General features: G+C 39.1%; 1 protein-coding gene across 15 annotated transcripts in view; it reads left to right on the top strand.

Moving 5' to 3' along the window:
• The window catches only part of EPB41L2 (erythrocyte membrane protein band 4.1 like 2), a 191,330-nt gene that overhangs the window by 117,212 nt on the left and 52,380 nt on the right, over nt 1-21,738 (top strand). For all 15 annotated transcript variants that reach the window (XR_002828142.1, XR_002828141.1, XM_014451934.2 and 12 more), the window contains exons 4-7: nt 1,096-1,200; nt 11,635-11,677; nt 16,239-16,314; nt 19,348-19,566. Coding sequence is in view for 13 of the 15 variants with exons in the window: in XM_014451934.2 (XP_014307420.1) it covers nt 1,096-1,200; nt 11,635-11,677; nt 16,239-16,314; nt 19,348-19,566 (443 nt within the window). In the remaining 2 variants the exon portion in view is untranslated. The remainder of the gene's footprint in view (nt 1-1,095; nt 1,201-11,634; nt 11,678-16,238; nt 16,315-19,347; nt 19,567-21,738) is intronic.

Genomic DNA, 21,738 nt, shown 5'->3' on the forward strand with positions numbered 1-21,738 from the left:
CCTTTGCAAGCCGTTCAGGCATGAATTTCTTACCTCTGCTCCCACAAGGAGGAGGAAGAAAAGGTTAGCAGAGAGAAACAAGCCCTTGAATTGAGTTTCTGTGAAAACTATCTTTTGAAACTCCTTATCACAGTCATACTAACTTGAAATTATGTCTTTTATATCTTACTGTATTTTTATAGATACATGTGTGGGAAACATTAATTTTCACACACTGGATGTATTTACAAGCATACATTTTTATAGTGGGAGGACATTCATCTCAAGGATGAAAAAGTATGATGGCTTGTTCATTTTTCACTTGCAGTCCAGTGGCTGCTTACATCATTGCAGCGGCAGGAGGCCTTCGACCTCACCTAGCAGTTGGGCATTCCCAGAGGTGTGCATCTTAATTGGAAATGAGTCACCACTTTATGTTTTGCCATTGATTAGACAATGAGCTTTTCTTCTGTGGCTGTCAAAGGCCTTTACATCTCTGTTGATAGCAGCTTCTTAAATTAAAAAACAAAACACAAACCAAGACAAAAATATGTTAAATCCATAGGGGCAGCTGGTTCATCGTCCTGGTTTCATTACATAATATTTTAAAACTTTGCTCTAAAGAGTGAATGCTGTATCATTCTTGAGAAAGAGCATATCTTATAATGAGAAAAAATTTCTATTCTGCAAATATCACAGAACAGAAATCACACCTACAGCCCAGCCCATCTGATAGGATAAATTGTGTTAGGATACATAGAGTAGTAACGCTAATGATTTTCCTGGAGGGAAGTATACCTTGTAGATATGACATGAGCCATGTTGAGGAACTGAGGGAATCAGTTTGGGCATATTTTTATACATTTTAAAAATAAATGAACTCTTAGCACTTTACTTTTTAGTCCTTTTACATTTATATAGAGCAGCAGTAAAACACAGAGCTTCTGTCTGATCATGCATTCATTTTAGAATTTATGCTTTGTATTGCTATAAAAGGTCAGAAAACAAATATACTACTTTAAGCTAAATAATGTTATTTAACATGATGCCCTTTATTTATAGTACTCATGGAATCTTGTTGCTTGAAAAGTAAAGATACTATTTCTTTTTCCTCAGAAACGTGCCAAGGGACAAGTATTATTTGACAAAGTGTGTGAACATCTCAACCTCTTGGAGAAGGACTACTTTGGACTTTCGTTTCAGGAAAGCCCTGAGCAGAAAGTAAGTGAAATTTCAGGTTTATTATCTATATTGTCTTAGAAAAATACTGTAATTTTTTTATTAGTGTAAAATTTAGCTTTAAAACAACATTTGTTTTTATTATGACACTAGAGGCCCGGTGCATGAAATTCGTGCACAGGGGGCGGGTGTCCCTCAGCCCGACCTGCCCCCTCTCATAGGGGTGGGAGGCGACCCGGCAATCAGGGGAAGGCGATGCTCCCATCACACCTCTGCTGCTGCCACTGCCGGCAGCGCAAGCCTTGGCTGGCCCTGGTTACCTGTGCCTCCAGCCGGCCTGGCGGGGCTGAGGGGACTGGGCACCACCATCTTTGAGGGCATGGCAGTCAATTAGCATATTCCCTTCTTATTGGCTGTGGGCGCTGCCATCTTTGAGGGCGTGGCAGTCAGTTAGCATAGTCCCTCCTTGTTGTCCGTGGGCACCGTCATCTTTGAGGGCTTTGCAGGCAATTAGCATATTCCCTTCTTATTGGCTTTGTGCTGCCATCTTTGCGATGGTGTGAGGGTCAATTAGCATATTCCCTCTTTATTAGATAGGATTTTGTGTTGTTCATATAAATTTGGTAAATATTGAAAACGTGTGTAGGGTGAATCACCTATAACTTTATGCCATTGTGTGTCTGCTTTTTCACTTACATTATAAGCAGACATAATGAAATGCTTTATCCTATGTTAATTGTTAGAAACAGAAAGAATTGATTTAAAAGCTTTCATATTGAATTTTTAGCTCTTGAACTTACCTGTGTGCTAGGAATTAAGTATGCCTGCAAAGCAGGGAAGGAGGCTATTGGAAGGAATCTTAAGAGTACCCATATGTACTTGTTTATAGGTTCCAGAGAGTATTTGCCTTGTGGAACAGACTTTGATAGCTATGTGGGGTGAAGATGTTTCTTGCCCTATTGTTGGGTTATTGGGGGATAAAAAGGAGATGGGGGTCCAGCCTGACACGGGTGGTTATATTTAACCAGCCAGGACCCAATGGAAGTGTCTGCCTGACATCAGAAATGTGTAGAGATTGTTTCTGCTCCAGGAATTTCCCAAGATACTAAGTAGGAGCATACGAGTTCTATAATGACTCATGATAATTCAAGGAACTTAAGGGCTTTTCAGTTACATAGGTAAATTAAAGAGAGAAAAATTAACCAGTCCTGACAATTCACAGACTTAACCTGTAGACTTTTGTCTTAGTTAGTTCCGCCTTTTCTAACAAAGTACCTGATGGCTTATAAAGAACAGACATGTACATCTTATAGCTTAGGGGGCTGGGAAGTTCAAGATCAATGTGCCAGCAGATTCGGTTTCTGGTGAGGGCCCACTTCCTGGTTCACACAGTGCCTTCTTGTTGTGTCCTCAGATGGTGGATGGGTCAGGGTGTTCTCCGAAGCCTCCTTTATATAATCCCATTCATGAGGATTCTACCTTCATGATCTATCAACCCCAAAGGCCCCACCTCCAAATACTTTCTCGTTGAGGATTGGGTTTCAATATATGAATTTGGGGGGTGGGGTACAAACATTCAGCCTCTAACACTTTCCTCATTGTTAAGAAAGGACTTTATCTCTTCTACTAGTATGTCACTTTCTCAGTCTTAGGACTTAGGTCTGGTGAAGCTATTGGGTGTAGAAGAGTAAAGGTTTGGTCCAAGGTTGCACCCTAAAGTGAAGCCCTTTTAAGTCTGTAGATGGTGGCTGTGGACAGACACACTGTGAACATTCTGAGTGAGGATGCCCAAAGCACTTTGTCCCAGTGAAAGGAGTTCCGTTCTCATATGGAACATTCACATCACAGTCAACAGAACAGAACATTTAGGAGATGAATATAGGCTATAACTTTTATTTACCCACATGCCATCATTGTTTGTATTTATATGTCCTGGTAATGAAATACAGGATATAAGGATGATAATTATATATGCATTAAATTTTCTCAACTTGTTTAGTTTTAAATCCTTGATACCTAATTTGTGGCTTAATTCCACATTTAAAGTAAAGACAATTAAATTGCATGCCTGCTTGCTGAATAGTATGTGGGTGTTCTTATTAGACCCCTATTTAGAATATTTTTCTCAGAAGTAATAACATATTAGACATTTGACTAAATAAACTAGGCCCTCTTTTTAGACTTTACATTATAAGATGGTTTTGATAATGTTTCCAATCATGCCCTTCTGTTGGCCCTCAAAGCTGCAAAAGAGAGAGTGATGGGAATTTGGCTATCATTGTCCACTCTTTTGAAGCAGGCCCTCACCAAATACTGAATCTGCCAGCACCAGGAGGGGCAGACTACTAAAAACCAGTAAGTGGATTGCTGTTGACAGTCCTGTGGAGATTGTAGATTTTACAATTGCGATGGCAAAATTATATATATATATATATTTTGATGTTTTTCTCTAATTGCCACCTGCAACCTGGGTATGATAGTGGAGAAATGGAGTATTAAAGGGATTCCCACCTGGCTGGTATGGCTTAGTGGTTGAGCATCGACCCATGAGCCAAGAGGTCCCGGGTTTGATTCCCAGTCAGGGCACATGCCTGGGTTTTGGACTCAATCCCTGGTGGGGGAGGTCATGCAGAAGGCAGCTGATTGATGTGTCTCTCTCAGCAGTGTATCTGTTGCTCTATCCTTCTCCCTTTCTCTCTAAAATCAATAAAAAATATATTAAAAAATTATTTTATTTTTAAAGGGGTTCCAAGTTGGCTATGTTCATGTGGGTTATGATAAGACAAAAGATTTAGAAAACTGGAGATACTGATGAAAGAGTAATCAAGCTGATTATTCACAGGGTCAGGGAGGAACATAACTGAAGCTGAAATGGGCTGATAAGCTGGGAGAAATGGCTAGGGCCAAGGGATGAAAAACCAAAGAAGTTAAAGAGGAGGTACAGTGGGAATAAATGTGTAGAAAACTTAAAATAGAGAGGGGATAATTGCACCTGAGAACGGGATGATGAAGCCTAATGAAGTGGAGAGCTTTGTGTGATGACAAAACCAAGTGTTGAGTCATGAAAAGGATGGCTGAAGTGAAGAAGTTAAGGTCATCAAGGCAGAGAATATTAAAATACTAGAGGCCCGGTGCACAAAAATTTGTACACTCGGGGGGGGGGGGTCCCTCAGCCCGGCCTGTGCCCTCTCGCAGTCTGGGACCCCTCAGGGGATGACCACCTGCTGGCTTAGGCCTGCTCCCCGGGGGATTGGGCCTAAGATGGCAATCAGACATCCCTCTGGCAGCCCAGCAGCCCTCGGGGGATGTCCACTTGCCAGCAGGGAACAGGCCTAAACTGCAGTCAGACATCCTTAGCGCTGCTGAGGAGGCAGGAGAGGCTCCCACCACCACCGCTGTACTGGCAGCCATCAGCCTGGCTTGTGGCTGAGCAGAGCTCCTCCCATGTGAGAGCACCCTGACCACCAGAGGGCAGCTCCTGCATTGAGTGTCTGCCCCCTAGTGGTCAGTCTGTGTCATAGTGACCAGTCATTCCCAGTCCTTCTGCTGTTAGGGTCAGTTTGCATATTACCCTTTTACTATATAGGATAGAGGCCTGGTGCACGGGTGGGGGCCGGCTGGTTTGCCCTGAAGGGTGTCCCGGATCAGGGTGGGAGTCCCGCTTGGGTGCCTGGCCAGCCTGGATGAGGGGATGATGGCTGTTAGCAGCTGGTCACACCCCCTTCAGGGTGGGGGTCCCCACTGGGGTGTCTGGCCAGTCTGGGTGAGGGGCTGAGGGCCGTTTTCAGGCTGGCGGGTGACTGAAGCTCCCAACCTCTCCTTTTTTTTTATTCTGGTATTTATTTACCTTCTATGGCTGTCACTGAAACTGAGAGCTGGCTTTAGCTCTGAGGCTTGGCTCCAGCTCTGAGACCTCGGCTGCTGAAAGCAGGTATCTGGGTTTGTTTGGCTTCTATAATTGAAACACTGTTGCAGCTCCAGCTCCGAGGCCGGCTGGCTGAAAGCAGGTTTCTGGGGATTGTTTAGCTTCTATAATTGCAACATTGTTGCTTAGAGTGCAGCTCAGAGGCTGGCAGCGGCAGGCGGGGAACCTTGGCTTCCTCCATCACTGGAGCAAGCAAGCCTCCTGTTTGCTTCAGCTGCCTGGCTGCCGGCCGCCATCTTGGTTTGCAGTTAATTTGCATATCTCCCTGATTAGCCAATGGGAAGCGTGTCAGAGGTATGGTTAATTACCATGTGTGTCTATTATTAGATAGGATGGTTAAGCTTCACCATAGTATTCTCATTAACAAAATAATGCTAATGCTAAATAAGGATCATAATTCCTTGTTTACTTTGGAGTTTCTCTTATGAAATGGGAGATGAAAATGCTCACACATTTTGTCATACATTTTGTTATCTAGGCTTTTAGAGCATTGGGAGAATAAACAGTGGGGTGACCTTTCTGAAATATTCACTTTTTAGAAAATTAATGTGTAAATGTAATTGGCAATATATTTAGTTATTCATATATAACCTGTTTGTTTTTATAACTTTTGTATTATATAATTTAGTTGTTGTTGCTGTTTGTTTTTGTTTTTTTTAATCCTCACCTGAGAATATTTCTTCCATTGATTTTTAGAGATAGTAGAAGGGAGGGAGAGAGAGGGAGGTAGGAAGAGAAAAAAAGAGAGAAACATTGATTTGAGGGACACATCCATTGGCTGCCTTCCATATATACCCAAACCCGGGTGGAAGGTCAAACCTGCAACCTAGGTACTTGCTGTTGACCAGAAATTGAACCCGAGACACTTTGGTTCGAGGGCCCGTGCTCTAATCACTGAGCAACACTGGCCAGGGCAAGTATTGTATAATTTTTCTATTCCTTCTTGCTTGTGTAGATAAAATTCAGTCCTGAAGACATCTAGGCAAAAGTACTCTTATTTTTCAAATATAGATTTGTATTGTATCCTATTTTCCTCAGAAAATTATTACCATTGTAACAACTCAGTTCAGTCCAATTTTCTTTGAAACTCATGCTGTTTCAACAATAGGATACTATAGGATACAGAAATTTAAACTGCTTTCTTTTTCGTACTGAATAACATCTGTATTTATAGAAACTTCAGTCACTTACCATTTTACCTTTTTGTAAAGTAAAGGTGAGGGTAAAACCATGGTTATTTGTGTGAAAAGTTTCCATGGAGAGAAAAATCTTAACTTTCTTTTGATTTAGTGTAGTACTGTCTTGGGTCTTTCATGGTTGAGACCTTGAGTTGGAAGCCTTTCGATTTACTCTGAGTATGAAAATCTATCATTATTTGTGTTAGAACTTTTTCATGTCTTTTGAGAATTCTTGTGTAAACTTTACTGTGGAAAATGTCATTAAAAATATGTAGAATCAAGCACTTTGTTACTGCTCTTTTATATATGAAATTCCAAGTCCATGAAGTTCTTGTATTCATTTCTACATAGAACCATCAATAAGAAATTTGGACTTTCTTTAAAGGGGAAAAATACTATCTTGAATTTTTATGTTAATTAGGTTTGGCATCTGGCCCTGGATTATGATGTCATTTTGCTTCAAGCCATATTGAAAGAGGAATTTATTAGAAGTGTAGTTGATATCCACAGCTAACTTTATGAAAATTGATTAAAGTGTTTGCCTCATAGCCAGGCCATTTTCCCCCAGAAACTAGAACTAAAAACTCAAATATTAACCTTTTTTTTGGTCAGATATAAACTACTTAGTAAAATTCTTTATTCAGTCCAGTTACACCTTATAACACCGCAGACAAAAGTTGAATTACATTCTTCCAGATGCATAGTGAATGATTCACTGTAATATAGAAAGCCTGTAACTTTTCTGCTTACCACCAGTATTGGGTAGTGTTCTCTTAGACCTACTTTAGGCAAAGGTATAATAAAGGGGATCTGCTTTGGTGCTATAACTTCTTAAGGGGAAATGCAAAATTACTCTTACACTTTTAACATTTGGTATTACAGTGTGAGTTGGGTTAAATTTAATTTCTCTCACCTGGCCAAATTGACAAGCACCAAACGTGAGTGAGGAAGACAAGGCTAGGCATTTTGAAAACTTCTAACTTGGGGATCTCAGCATCCAGTCTGAAGGGGAATTAGAGGAGAGATAGTTTCTTGAGTTGTTATCTAGGTCTAGTGTGGTGAGTGGCCCTGGACAGGCAGCTGCACACTCACACTGCTAATGGGACTCTGATAGGGAGGAGTTCAAAGAAACACTTAGATGTGGGAACACAGAAGCAGTGACATGCTAGGGCTTTCTGCAGGAAGCTGTCAACAATTAGAATATATAGCCAGTGGAAGCTGGGCATCTACCTGACAAGACAGGTAAAGCTATTTTCTCCCTACTTCCCCCTCCATCCAACCCTGCCCACCCCCCTGCCCCCAGGCCCTCAGGACACTATTGTCTATGTCCATGGGCTATATATGCATATAAGTTTTTTAGTTAATCCCCCCTCCCCCAGATCTGTTCCTCTGTTGGAAATAAAAAAATTATGTGAAGAAGGGATATATACCAAAATATGATGTTGATTTAATTTTATCATTGCAAAAAGAACTTATCTGTTAAGGACATTGGGCAAAGTACTTGGTCTTCAGGAAAAGAACTATCCTATGAGGTAGATGTTACAATCCTCATCTTGCACTTGAGGAAATTGAAGCTTAAAGAAGCCAAGGAATAAGCCCAAGTTCACACAAAAGTTGGTGGAAAGCCAGAATTTGACTCCATGTATTTCTGATTCCAAAGTCTATAAATGTGGCAGCCAAATCTTTAAAAAATGAGAATTATGCATCATAATCTATAACAGTGGTTCTCAACCTGTGGGTCACGACCCCTTTGGGGTTGAACGACCCTTTCACAGGGGTCGCCTAAGACCATCGGAAAAACACATATATAATTACATATTGTTTTTGTGATTAATCACTGTGCTTTAATTATGTACAATTTGTAACAATGAAAATACATCCTGCATATCAGATATTTACATTATGATTCATAACAGTAGCAAAATTACAGTTATGAAGTAGCAACGAAAATAATTTTATGGTTGGGGGTCACCAGAACATGAGGAACTGTATTAAAGGGACGCGGCATTAGGAAGGTTGAGAACCACTGATCTATAATGATGTGTGTACATTTGTGTCATTCACTTTTTCCACCTTTTTGTGTCTGCTTCTTGATCCACCCAGCCTCCTCCTTATGTGTCAAAACCAAGAAGTTTATTATTTATTTGTTAAAGAGTTCTATGTCTATTAAATAGACTTGTATTTCTTTCAAAAGTCATATATTAAGTCATTTTTGTTTTTTTACTTATGAGTTTTATTCCTAGGCCATAAAATTATATCCCACTCATGATCTAAGTATTCATTGGATTTTATTATTTAAATAAAAATAAATTAATGAAATAATAGAATCTGTGTTCTTTTAAAATGACCACAACATTGAGGGGGGGAGGTAGCAAGCAATGGGCAGATGTTAATCAACATCTAGTACAGCCGTGGGCAAACTACGGCCCGCGGCCGGATCCGGCCCGTTTGAAATGAATAAAACTAAAAAAAAAAAAAAGACCGTACCCTTTTATGTAATGATGTTTACTTTGAATTTATATTCGTTCACACAAACACTCCATCCATGCTTTTGTTCCGGCCCTCCGGTCCAGTTTAAGAACCCATTGTGGCCCTCGAGTCAAAAAGTTTGCCCACCCCTGATCTAGTAACTACTGGTTGCTTAAAACTGTGTTATGGAGGATACAAGTAATATGGTCTATCCTGACCCTTGCTAAGTTGTACTGGGGAGGGAGAAGACCTCCTCACTCCTTGGTGGGAATGGAGCTTATAGTATGGAAGTGAGTGTGCTTAGCAAAGGGGATACCTGTTGAGCAAAGGGATAGGTGAATGAATGGAAGGGATCACTTCTGCTGCTCCTACTTGATCACATAAGGTAAACTCTGCCCACTTAGTTTTTGGATAGGGGTCTTAATAATGTGGCTGGCAATGTTGTGGAAGGTGGCCTGAGAATGACACCGAGTCTGACTTTGGCTGGCTGGTGCATAGAAACTTGTCTCTCCTGGTCTAGTCTACAGACCTCTATTGACTCCATGCTGTGCAGAAGCTGTCAGGTAATTCATACAAGGGGTTGGTCTTCTGGTGAGAAGGGAAGTTGCCAAATGGCTGGGACATTAAGTTATTCTGGGGGTCACAGAAGATGATGTTGCTTCTATCATCTTCCTCCTCAAACAGAGGCTTTTTTTCCCTCTCTCTTCGGTAGCAAAGCATCTAGATCATCTGTCACCTAATGAAGCAGGAGGTGTAGGAGGGGCTCTCTCAGTCTTTACATAGTTTCCCCTCCACTCTCTTTCTCTGTGTTAATGTTCTAAAGGATGTGTTTTTTTTTCTTTTTGGCACAAGGCGACTCTGGTTCAGTTTTTTTTTTGTTTTTTTTTTTTGCTGTAGTTGTTATTTCCTTGGATGAAATGCCCCAACACATTTGATCCTTCTTTGCCCCTCCCCCAGTCTCTCCTGTGTCTGGGCTAGAGACTGAATGATGTGTTTTTCTCATTTTTGTTCACTCATCATAGCCGGCCATTTGTGAGCCAGCTGTTGTTGGGACAGCAGCTGCAGGCCAAGGAGACTGAATGCCAGGCTCTTTTCTAAGAGGAGAATTAGAGCTTTCCTCAGTGTCACACTGGAGGTACCATTAGAGGTTTCCACTGGTCCTTCTCATATTGGGCCACGCAGCTGGGACACCAGTGATATGAAACTAGACCAAGCTCTGGTAGTTTTTTATTGAGAGGTTTGAATATAACCAGTGTTAGGACAGAGCCATGCACACCTTGGTTGGGTCCTTGCTGCCCTGAGCGCAAGCTGTGACAGGTGTAGTGAAACCCACAGGGGTCTGTGCAGCTTTGCTTTCAAAGCATCCTGTTGTTACTACTTTCTTATTTTGTAAGTTAATGTCTGTTGTACTAATTCAATATCTTGTTGAGACAGTAGGCTATTATTTGCTACATAATAAACATTTTAATTGTTTGCTTTATGTGTCTGAATAAAATTCTGTTTAAATGCAGGTATTATTTGGGGTACTTACAGAATGAATGAAACTTATTATACAGCCAATTATTTGAATTCGTTTACTGTATCTCAAAAATGTACTTGTTCTCCTGTGTTAATGAAGATAAAGTAACTCTAACAATGACTTGTGGATAAGGTGGGAGAAGTATAAAAAATAAAAACGCATAAAATTTTTTTTAGATGGATCTTTTGCTTATAGCTTTGAAAAACAAATATTTAATGTCCTTCGGTTGCTTGAACTCAGTAGTTCAAGTTTGGTCTTTTCAGCTTTAAGATGTTATAATGGTTTCCTAGAATCTTTTTATGTTAACTTTCTCAAAGGGAAGTAGTAAGTGGAAAGAGAAACAGAGTTTTTTTATGATTGTGACTCCCAACTTGGAATGAAGTTTAAACAGGATGTTACACGAAGACCAGGAAGGAAAGTTTCTGCTCCAGTTTGACAGTATTCTCCATAGCATTACATAGTTGCAGGGAAAGACAAAGTTTAAGGAGGAGAAGGAGTTGGCTTTAGGAGTTGAGATAATTGTGTTTGATCGTGGTATATATACTCTTAACTAGTAGTTCCCAATTCACATTTTATTCTTCGTGAGCTGGAGCTAGTTGTTGAGCTCTCATTCCAGTGTCCACAGGGGCTGTTTCCTGGCAGTTTAAAGACTAAAGACTGTGTGTGTCTAACCACTATACTGTACACTGGAAACTAATACAAAATAATATGGAGTGTAAACTGTAATTTAGAAATAAAAGAAAAAGACTATGTAGATATATTATCTCATCATTAGGATAGGTGTTTGATTTCATATCTCATAAAATGAAGCCCAAGAGACTCACCTTAAAAGTGTTGTAATATTTTATTTATAACATATTCAAATACTAGTCAGTACTTCAGTGGAATGCTAATAGATGGAAGCTACTTCTAATAGGACTTTATTAAAATACGAGGCCTGGTGCACGAAAATTTGTGCACTGGGGAGGGGGGCGTCCTTCAGCCCGGCCCGTGCCCTCTCACAGTCCGGGAGTCCTCAGGGGATGTCCTGCTGGGAGCGGGCCTAAGCTGCAGTCTGGCCTCCCTCTGTGGGAGGCAACTGGACAGGCCGATCAGGGGACGGTGCCGGCCACCCCCATCGCCCCTCTGCCGCCACTGGTCGCCACCCCCCAATCGCTGTTCCCTCCCTCTGCCCGCTGGCACGCACCTTGGCTGGCCTGGTGCCGCCTGCTCACCGGCCCCGCCCCCCGCCAACTGGTCGTTCTGCCATTTGGTCGATTTGCATATTACACTTTTATTATATAGGCTATTTACATTTAAATAAGTATGTGAACTGTAAATGGTTCCATTTTGGACTCTGGGAAATTTCTTATGGGTTGATTAACCACTTTTTTCCTCTCCTGCAGAACTGGCTAGATCCTGCAAAACAAATAAAGAGACAACTAAGAAGTGAGTATTTAAATAATCATACTTTAAAATTAATCTTTACATCTATCTTTAAAAAAGTTTATGGACTATAATAATAAGATAGTCATAGAATGATCAGCTCTATTTTGCATTTGTGTCTTATGGGAAGTGAAGGCTACTAGCGATATTTTTCTGGGATAATGACTACTTTGTATAGGGCTTAGGGACTCCTGTATTGTCAAGAGGTTCTAGACCAGCCGTGGGCAAACTATGGCCTGCGGGCCGGATCCGGCCGTTTGAAATGAATAAAACTAAAAAAAAAAAAAAAGACCGTACCCTTTTATGTAATGATGTTCACTTTGAATTTATATTAGTTCACACAAACACTCCATCCATGCTTTTGTTCCGGCCCTCCGGTCCAGTTTAAGAACCCATTGTGGCCCTCGAGTCAAAAAGTTTGCCCACCCCTGTTCTAGACTCACAGCCCTCAGTGTTTTCTCACAGTATCTACCACTTTGAAGTATATCTGACTTTTTTCTCTGTAGAAAAGAATGAGAAGCTGCTTTTCTGTAACTTTTATTATCTATGTAAATTTTACCCCAGGTAAATTTATTACTTTATTCGCTTCATCTTGAAAGTGTATAATTAGTTTAATAAATAAGCATATCTCTGGCCCCAGAGGCTTATAGATACACTGTTTGTAGATGTGCTGGAGTGAGGACTATGGGGAGAAAATGTGTAGAAGGATCTTTTCAGTCCTCGGAGGTCATTGCCTTCTCTACTCCTTTGTCCCACGGGCCACTTAATGTTCTCTTTGAGTCTGGGTTTGTCATTAGTCCTGCTTGGCCCTTTCTTCAGTTTCCCCATTTGTTCTCATTGTGGACTCCCAAAGTGACGTTCAGTGTCCCATCCTAACTGGCTTCAGTTTCCTCTGTGGGTTCTGCCTCTGCAGGTTGACTGGCCTGTGGCTGGCTTTGCCATATCTGTGCCAAGAAACATGCTTACCCACAGAGAAACCTCTCACAGGAAATCAGTACTTAATGTACTGCAGGGTCTGTGAGTGACTGAAGCAGAAAAGTTAGGGAGCCACAACAGCTGGAACTCTCAGGCAGGAGAATAGATTTCTTAGAGCCTCTGGGCCTGTGCAGAATGCCCTTTGTGCCCTGGCTTTCATTCCCTGCCTTTACTATTCCTGACACCAAAACACTGCAGCCAGCCTGTGCTTTGCCTTCTGTTCCTTCCCGCCTACCTTCTGTCCCACTTTAGGTTCTCCACATTTTTCTTCACTTCTTTCCTTTCTCTCTCAAATTATTAATCTTTTTGGTAGTTTTTCTATCATTTCTACTCTCCTTTTCTGTTCTCAGCATAAGTATATCTATCTGTCTGTCTATCTGTCTATCTATCTATCTATCTATATCTTATTTTTTCTTATTTTTTCTACTTCCTCTCCTTATAGACTCATCTTTCTTTTCTGTTATTTTATATCTTTAATTACAATGACCTTTCTGATTTGCTGAGGGGTTCTCAGGATGTGGGACTTGAACGATAATACCTGGACAGCCCTGGGCAAACTGGGATGGTTTGACTACTACCCCTGGCTTTCCAGCATTTCCCCCCCTTCATCCATCCTCCCTCCCGCCTCCCCCCTCTCCCTGCATTTATTATTTTGGTGTTTAATCTGTGTATGTTTGCTTCATGATGGAGAGGGAGAGGGGCTTAAAGAAAAGGAGTAAAATGAGACACAGATACATTATGCTGACGTTATGGAAGAAATTGCACGAGAAAGCATTGGAGCTTTCCCTGTCCTGTCTACAGTTACTACTTGCTCTAAAAGGTGCACAAATTCAGAAAGGCACAGAAGCTTGCTTCTTTCACTTTCTCTGAAGTCAGACCTGCCAAGTGACCCACACAGGAGAGAGCAGGATAACCTCTGAAACATGATTGATGTTCCATTGAGTTGTTTCCTATGGTTTTGTTTGGTTATTTTTATGTGCCACTCATTTTAGAGTCATGGAGATTTTCTAACTTTTGAAAGGCAAGACTATTGCTGATTATGAGTCACTAGAGGCCTGGTGCACGAAATACGTGCACTCGGCCCGGCCTGCACCCTCTCGTAATCCGGGACCCCTCGGAAGATGTTGACCTGCCAGCTTAGGCCTGATCCCTGGGCCTAAGCTGGCAGTCAGACATCCCTCTCGCAGTCCGGAACCCCTCGTTCCTTACCGCCCGCCTGCAGTGGAGAAGGGAGAGGCTCCTGCCACTGCTGCTGCACTTGCCAGCCCTGAGCCCAGCTTCTGGCTGAGCGGTGCTCCCACAGGGGGAGCGCACTAACCACTAGGAGGCAGCTCCTGCGTTGAGTATCTTCCCTCTGGTGGTCAGTGCTTGTTATAGTGACCTGTTGTTCCGCTGTTTGGTCGATTTGCATGTTAGGGTTTTATTATATAGGATGGTCTTATGTTTTGATTATTTGTGAAATTTTTAAAAAGTTATTTCAGAACTTTTGCCCTTGCAGTTTGGCAAGAGGAATAACAGTAACAAATAGGATTTGACTCTTTCAGACTATTGTTGCTAGTTCCCTAACTGGAACCCTGTACTGTCCCAATCATGAAAGCAGGCTGTGGAACTGAAGTTTTGCTGTTGGATTTTACTTCTGTCTTTCTGCTGGTATTAAAATGGACAACAGAACTGCTTGTTCTATCTTAGCCCAGCCTCTGCTAGGATTTATTGTTATTCAGTTAATTGGCAGTTAGCAAAGGTAGAAATTAATCTTTTTTTTAGTTACTTTTGACAACTGACAACCTAGTGGTTCCTGTGTAAAATGTCTTTTAAAATCTTTATGTTTCAAATGTATACAAATAAAACTATGTAGATAATAAGACTAAGGCTTAAGTATGAACAATTAATATATGAACAATTCATAACTAGATTGACTTTATATGTAGCTAGGTAAAAATTAGGATAATAATAGTATGTAATGAAATGAAACATGTAGCATTATTGGTGCATTTTATCAATGTTAGAATTGGAAATATATCTTAAAATATGTGTTCCATTAGAAACGTATTCCTGTAGTCATGTCTAGGCAAGCATGTGCTACTTTTAATACCTAGAAAACAAATAAGTAGGATCCATTAAGAACTGATGATTCTATGATGACTGTTAATTATGGGTTAGCAGCTGAAGAAGTGCATGTGCGTCCTAGCCAGCATGTTGCTGCAGGCCAAGAAACATGTGTCTCTCCATAGCCAGGAAAGTTCCTTTGTGATATTTTTAATGTGTAAAGCAAAACTGAACTTTTTTAAAAAAATTCAACAGAATTGACTTTATTAGTAGAATATTACTGTTTTGAACCAAAATCCAGCAAAAGTTCTGATGTGTTCACAGTAGCCATTCGTTAGTATAGTTAGTATGCTGATTATTGGCAAGAAAAGGCAAAATGACACATTGGACAAAAGAATGGGAGTCAAAAAATCTTTTTCTTCAAGTCTGTAAATTAAAGCAATTGTGAGACCTTCAAATGTATATGAAATGAAATATTGCACACTTTTTGGTTTTAATTTGGAAATACTACGAACTTCGAGCACAACTCTAAATTCAGGCCATTGGAATTATTTGGATACCTTTGGGAAAATAATACCTTATCTCGTCCCAGAGTTGTGTGTGCTTTTTGTTTGTTTTTAAAAGCCACCTGAAGCATGCTATATTGAATGGTTAAATGTTAATGTATAAATAGATGTTTAACTTTTGTCATTTATGACATGGTTGATATAGTCATTCTTTTTGACACAGTACAGCAAAGTATATGTTACATATATGTACTTAGAAAACCTGGGCAATAATTTTATTGTTTTAAAGTATTGTGACATTTACCACTATCTCCTTTCTTTGTGATTTCTTTTAACACTTCCTTCAAATAACCCATAAATAATTACCTGAATAGTTGTAGTGATCACTAGATCATTATCCTTCTTCCCCCAACAGTCTAGAAATCTTAAAATGCTTTTTTCTTTAGAAGGTGGAGAATATTTGGTATCTAGAAATTCTGTGGTCAAAACAAATCTTATCTCAGAACTATTCCATGGAAGTTATATTAAAATTTTTACATAATACATCACCATACAAAACATTTGTTGAAGTACCAGTAAACATTTATTTAAAAATGTGATCCTATTATTCTTAAATGTTGGGTTATTTATGTAATTGATTTTTACTTTATTTCTCATTTTGTCTTATAAATGATGTTTTCTTTAAATTAAAAAATGAAGTTCTCTAAACTGATTTATGCAGGAACTAGTGTACAGTGTTTGAAGTAGACCTTTAAGTTTTATGAAAATAGCCAGGCCAGCATAGCTCAGTGGTTGAACGTCTACCTATGAACCAGGAGGTCACAGTTTGATTCCAGGTCAGGGCACTTACCGGGATTGCAGGTTTAATCCCCAGTGGGGGGCATGTAAGAGGCAGCTGATCCAAGATTCTCATCATTGATGTTTCTCTCTCTCTCTCTCCCTCTCCCTTCCTCTCTGAAATAAATAAAAATATTAAAATAAATAAATAAATAGTCATTCTGTTGGTTGGATGAATAACTATGATTTAATAATTACAGATCTTCCCTGGCTGTTCACTTTTAATGTGAAGTTTTATCCTCCTGATCCATCTCAATTGACTGAAGATATCACCAGGTACTTCATATTTACATAAAAAAACAAACCTTTCCTTATGCTCTCATTTATTTCTGTGCCCTGAGGTAATGATTATAATTTCATTATTCGAATGAAAACATGTTTTCTTAAGTTGAGTTTTAGAAGTAGCTTTGGAAGTGGATGTTCCAAAATGGTTTGAAAGGTTGCCAGTTTGAAAAATTTTATTTACTTTTCTTTAATTTATCTTTATATTTGAGTAATGAAATATTTTTAAAAATATTGCTGGCAACTTTATTTCCTATGTTATACTTTAAAAATCATTGATATTTAATATTTCACATTTCAATAAGATAGTTCTTATTATACAACCCATATGTTCCTGTGAACTAATCTCATATTACAAAGGTGCTATAAGGGTAGAAAATGAAATTATTTTTAAAAGTCAGTTGAACTGTAGTTTTTTTGTTGCCCCAAACAAATAATAAGGTAAGCTTTCTTATGTAAGAGCCAATAGTATTTCATTTCATCTCCTCGGAGATTGTCTGGAATATACAAACATATGCTTAAATTACAAATACAAGATTCAGTTTAGGAGCAAGACAGCATTTCCTGATTCTGAGAGTGGCTGAGTATTTGAATGGTAACCAAGGAACATTCTTGTATCTGCCTGTGCCTTCATGTCTTAATCCTATTCAACTGGGTACCAGTGGTAGGACTTCTTAGCTTTAGTAAGAGTAAGTGGATTAGGTGATTTGTATATATTTTTAAAAGGTTATTTACATGGCCAAGGAACACTGTTCTATACAGTAGGTCCTCGGGTTACATTGCAAAGCATCAGTGCTTTGGTTTTCCTTTCAAATTGGGCTTTAACAGTCTCTCTGTGTATAGGGGGAGGAATGATATATTTAGTGGGCTAACTAACAGCCGTGGCAGTGCAGCCTGAGACCAGCCACCTTGCCTGTACGTGTAAGCTGGTGGCCTGCTTGTCATAATTGAAATCTTGACCACGACTTGAGTGAACATTTAGAAGGAGGGGTAAGCTTTGGAGGATGGCAAAAACAGTGTTCAGAATAATGTTTAAAGAATGCTCTTTCCTGCAATGTAAATTTCCCAAGTTGGAAAATTCAGGGAGCTGTTGTAGTTTTTGTTGGAAGCTTTTTGTACTTCAAACTTAATCTTTGAAAACACCAATGGGAAAAGTAGAGATAGTGGAAAAAGTAGAGACAATACTATAAAAGGGAGCAACAAGATTTTAGTAATAGATGGACTCTTTGTGGATAGGCCTTAAAACTGTCATAAAATGTGGAAAAGTAGCACCGTTCTTGATTAGCCTTAGAGAATTGGAGGATAACCTGGATCATTGTGGGAGGGGAGTGAGGGATATCTGTAATAGTGTCAACAATAAAAATGAATTTAAAAGTGAAAATAAAATAAGTACAGTAATATTTATGCTGTTCTAGGAGTCAAGGAAACATAATCCTCCTTAGAAAGAGAGCTTCTGCAATGCATAAAAACACTCAGACTGCAGTGATAGTGAGACAACTTTCATTCTCAGAAAATTATTGAGCACCCACCATGTGGCAAATACTTTGCCGGCTGTGGGACTGTGATGATGATAAAAGAGTCTCTGGCCTGCCTGACAGATGTGTCTAGTAATCCTGGTTGAACTGAGCTGTGTGATGGCTGATAGCATGTGCTGGGTCGTGCTCTGTGACTGAACAGCAGTGAGGTCTGGCTGAGAGGCAGTGCGCCTGTTTGAATATGTTGGGAGAGGATAAGAGGAGGTCGGGGCAGGGGCACTGAAAGCCATGCTAGGCAGAAGTGTCCACATGAAGGTGGCTACCTGCCAGTAGGAATGGCAGTCACTAACAAATCTTCAAAAATGAGAACCATTTAGTTTGGGGTGGTTGTTAGTAACCTTAGCAATTGATTAAATTTGAGCAATCAGGCTTTAAAATGTCACCAAAAGGAGTTTGATAGGGTGCCCCCAAAAAATCCTCATAGAATATAAATAGTGGTAGAGCTGCATAAAACCCACAGGTCTGTTTCTCCATGTTATTTAGTGAAAAAACAGAATCTTTTATAACTGTGTGGTAAGCTACTTGGTACATGGAATAATAATTATTATAACTAATAATACCATTATTATGATTATGGCTAACAAATATTGATTCCCAGGATACCATCAATGTGTTTATATTATCTAATTTTTCACCCTCGCTTTCAGAGGGAGGTAGAGTTTTTCCCATTTTACAGGTGGTGAATTAACCTTAGGTGAGTAAATTATCTTGCTCAAAGAGTTAGCTTTGCTTCACTATGAAGCCCATCCTTTTTCTACCGCAAACTGAACTAGCTACCTCTTTAGATGGGGTAAGTGGGCAAGTTAGGGCTTCAAAGTAGACACTAACTTATAATTGTTGTTAAAGGTGTCTCAGAAAAATAAGAAACTAGTATGAAAAGGGTAGAGAGAAAAAAGGGCAGGATGACTTTAACTTTTCTGCTAATGCTTAAGAGCTACCGCTATTTTTTGTGGGGGAAGGCTGGGGACAAAATTATAATTATTTTTCCTGTTTTTTCTTTTTATTGTTTAAAGTATTACAAACAGTAATACATATGTCTCTTTTTTTTTACCCCATTGACCTCCCCCGGCCTCTCCTACCCCCCACTACCGCTATTTTAAAATTTTTATTAATTTTTACAACTTTTGAGGTCATGCTAATTTTGATTAGTTTTAAATCCAAGGGGACAGTGATTGGAATTTTTACCTTTGGTCATAAAACTCTTTGTTGTAATAATCATAGTCATAATACACTACTACTGGAATAGAAGTTCAGAGTTTGCATTTTATTCCTTAGCTCTCCAGACTCAGTTTCTGTATTATAAGCCACAAGGTTGGGAGTCCAAGGAGCAAGATGGGCTTTGTATTAGAGAAGAATTTTTTTTTTACTAGGAATATGAAGAGTGCCTATATTAAATATTTGTTTTCAAACGGATTATTAGAACTCAAGGATTATGAGTGCTGCATTCTTAACTACTTGTTCTCTTCAATCCTTTTCTCCCCCTGCTCCTCAGATACTTCCTGTGCCTTCAGCTCCGACAGGACATTGCCTCTGGCCGCCTGCCCTGTTCTTTTGTGACTCATGCCCTCCTGGGATCTTACACACTACAGGCTGAACTTGGAGACTATGACCCAGAAGAACATGCCAGTCATGACCTCAGTGACTTCCAGTTTGCCCCCTCCCAGACAAAGGAGCTGGAAGAGAAGGTGGTAGAGCTGCATAAAACCCACAGGTCTGTTGACTTTCTGGCTGGAGAGAGAATGGCCATGATGGATTTAAATAGCTTCTTTTATAAAACTTGCTAAACATTAGAGCACAGTTGGTGGGATATCTAGTGTTTCCTTTTGGAACTTCACTTAGTACTAATCAAGACACCCTGCAGTCCTTGAGATAATCTTTCAGGGTCTTTATGACTATAATATGAGGAACTATGCTCAGGAGGCTAAATGTTTTCATATATTGGAAAAGTTCCCTTTTCTTATAACATCTTTCTATTCCCATTTCTATCCCTTGATATACACCCGTATACTTGAAACAAGCATACCCACATACTTGTTTGGCATTTACTGTATGTTCCTTCTGCCCTTTAATTGTTTTTATGACAATCTTTAATAAGAAAGCAAGGGAGATGATTAGTCATCCAGATTTGAATTAGAAACGTGGGTGGTGATGGACGTAGGAGAAATGACTGAAATATGCAAGTGGTTTCTCTATCCACAAAAGATGACTGTTGGTTTAGCTAAGGATTCCTTAATCACTTACATACCATGTTACAGGTTAAGAACTTTTATATCTGTGTGAAAACAAAATGCTTCTTTTAGCATAAGTTTTAAAAACTCAAGCTACAAAATTATAGTTTGTCCCACATTGCAAAATTGAAATTTTTAAAAATTTTGAAGATAATGATTTGAAAGAAACTTTTAGAGATTAGAAGTTTTTAGATAAACCACATTTATTGACTTTTCTTTTTTATTTTTATTTTTTTTTTAAAAAAGCAGTCTTCTCTGACCATATATTATGAAACTAGAAATCAATCATAAGAAAAAACCCCTGAAAAGCACACAAAGACATGGAGGCTAAATAACAGGTTACTAAACAGTGAATGGGTTAACAATGAGATCAATGAAGAAATCATAAGATATCTTGAAACAAATGAAAATGAGATCACAACAACCCATAAATCTATGGGATACAGCAAATTCAGTCCTGAGAAGTCATAGCATTGCAGGCCTATCTCAAGAAACAAGAAAAACTCCAACAATCTAACTTTATACTTAAAGGAACTTGAAAAAGAACAATAACAAAAACTCAGTGAGTAGAAGGAAGGAAATAATAAAAATCAGAGCAGAAATAAATGAAATAGAATCTAAAAAATAATATAAAAGATCACTGAAACCAAGATTGGGTTCTTTGAAAAGATAAGCAAGGTTAACAAATCTTTAACCAGACTCATCAAGAAAAAATGAGGACCCAATCAGAAATGAAAGAGGAGAAGTAACAGTTGACACCAAAGAAATACAAAGGATTGTAAGAAAATACTACTAACAAATATATGCCAACAAATTGGACAATTTGGATGAAATGGGTAAATTTCTAGAAACATACAATCTTCCAAAACTAAATCAGGAAGAATCAGAGAGTCTGAATAGACAGATTACAGCTAGTGAACTTGAAGCAATAATAAATAAACCCTCCAGCAAACAAAAGTCCTGGACCGGATGGCTTTACAGGTGAATTTTACCAAACATTCAAAGAAGAACTAACACCTATTCTTCTCAAACTATTCGAAAAAATTCAAGAGGAGGGAAGACTCCCAAGCTCATTTTATAATTAGCTTTATCCTAATTCTAAAACCATATAAAGACACAACAAAGAAAGAAAATTATAGCCCAGTAATATAGCCTGATGAACATAGATACAAAAATCCTCAACAAAATATTAGCAAACTGAATTCAGCAATATATTAAAAAGATCATACACCATGATCAAGTGGGATTTATTCTGAGGGTGCAAGGTTGGTATACTATCCGCAAATCAATTAACATGATACACCACATAAGCAAAATGAAGGGTGAAAACCATATTATATCAACAGATGCAGAGAAAGCATTAGATAAACCCAGCATCCATTTATGATAAAAACCTGGCAGAGTGGGAATAGAGGGCACATACCTCAATGTAATAAAAGCCATATACAACAAACCAACCCATAGCTAACATCATAATAACTAGGCAGAAGAATTGCCTTTAAGATTGGGAACAAGACAGGATGTCTGCTTTCACCAGTCTTATTCAACATAGTACTGGCAGTCCTAGCCACAGCAATCAGACAAGAAGAAATAAAAGGTATCCGAATTGTAATGGAAGATATAAAACTGTCATTATTTGCAGATGACATGAAACT

This window comes from Myotis lucifugus, unplaced genomic scaffold, assembly GCF_000147115.1.
Source record: "Myotis lucifugus unplaced genomic scaffold, Myoluc2.0 scaffold_11, whole genome shotgun sequence".
Taxonomy (NCBI): Eukaryota; Metazoa; Chordata; class Mammalia; order Chiroptera; family Vespertilionidae; genus Myotis; species Myotis lucifugus.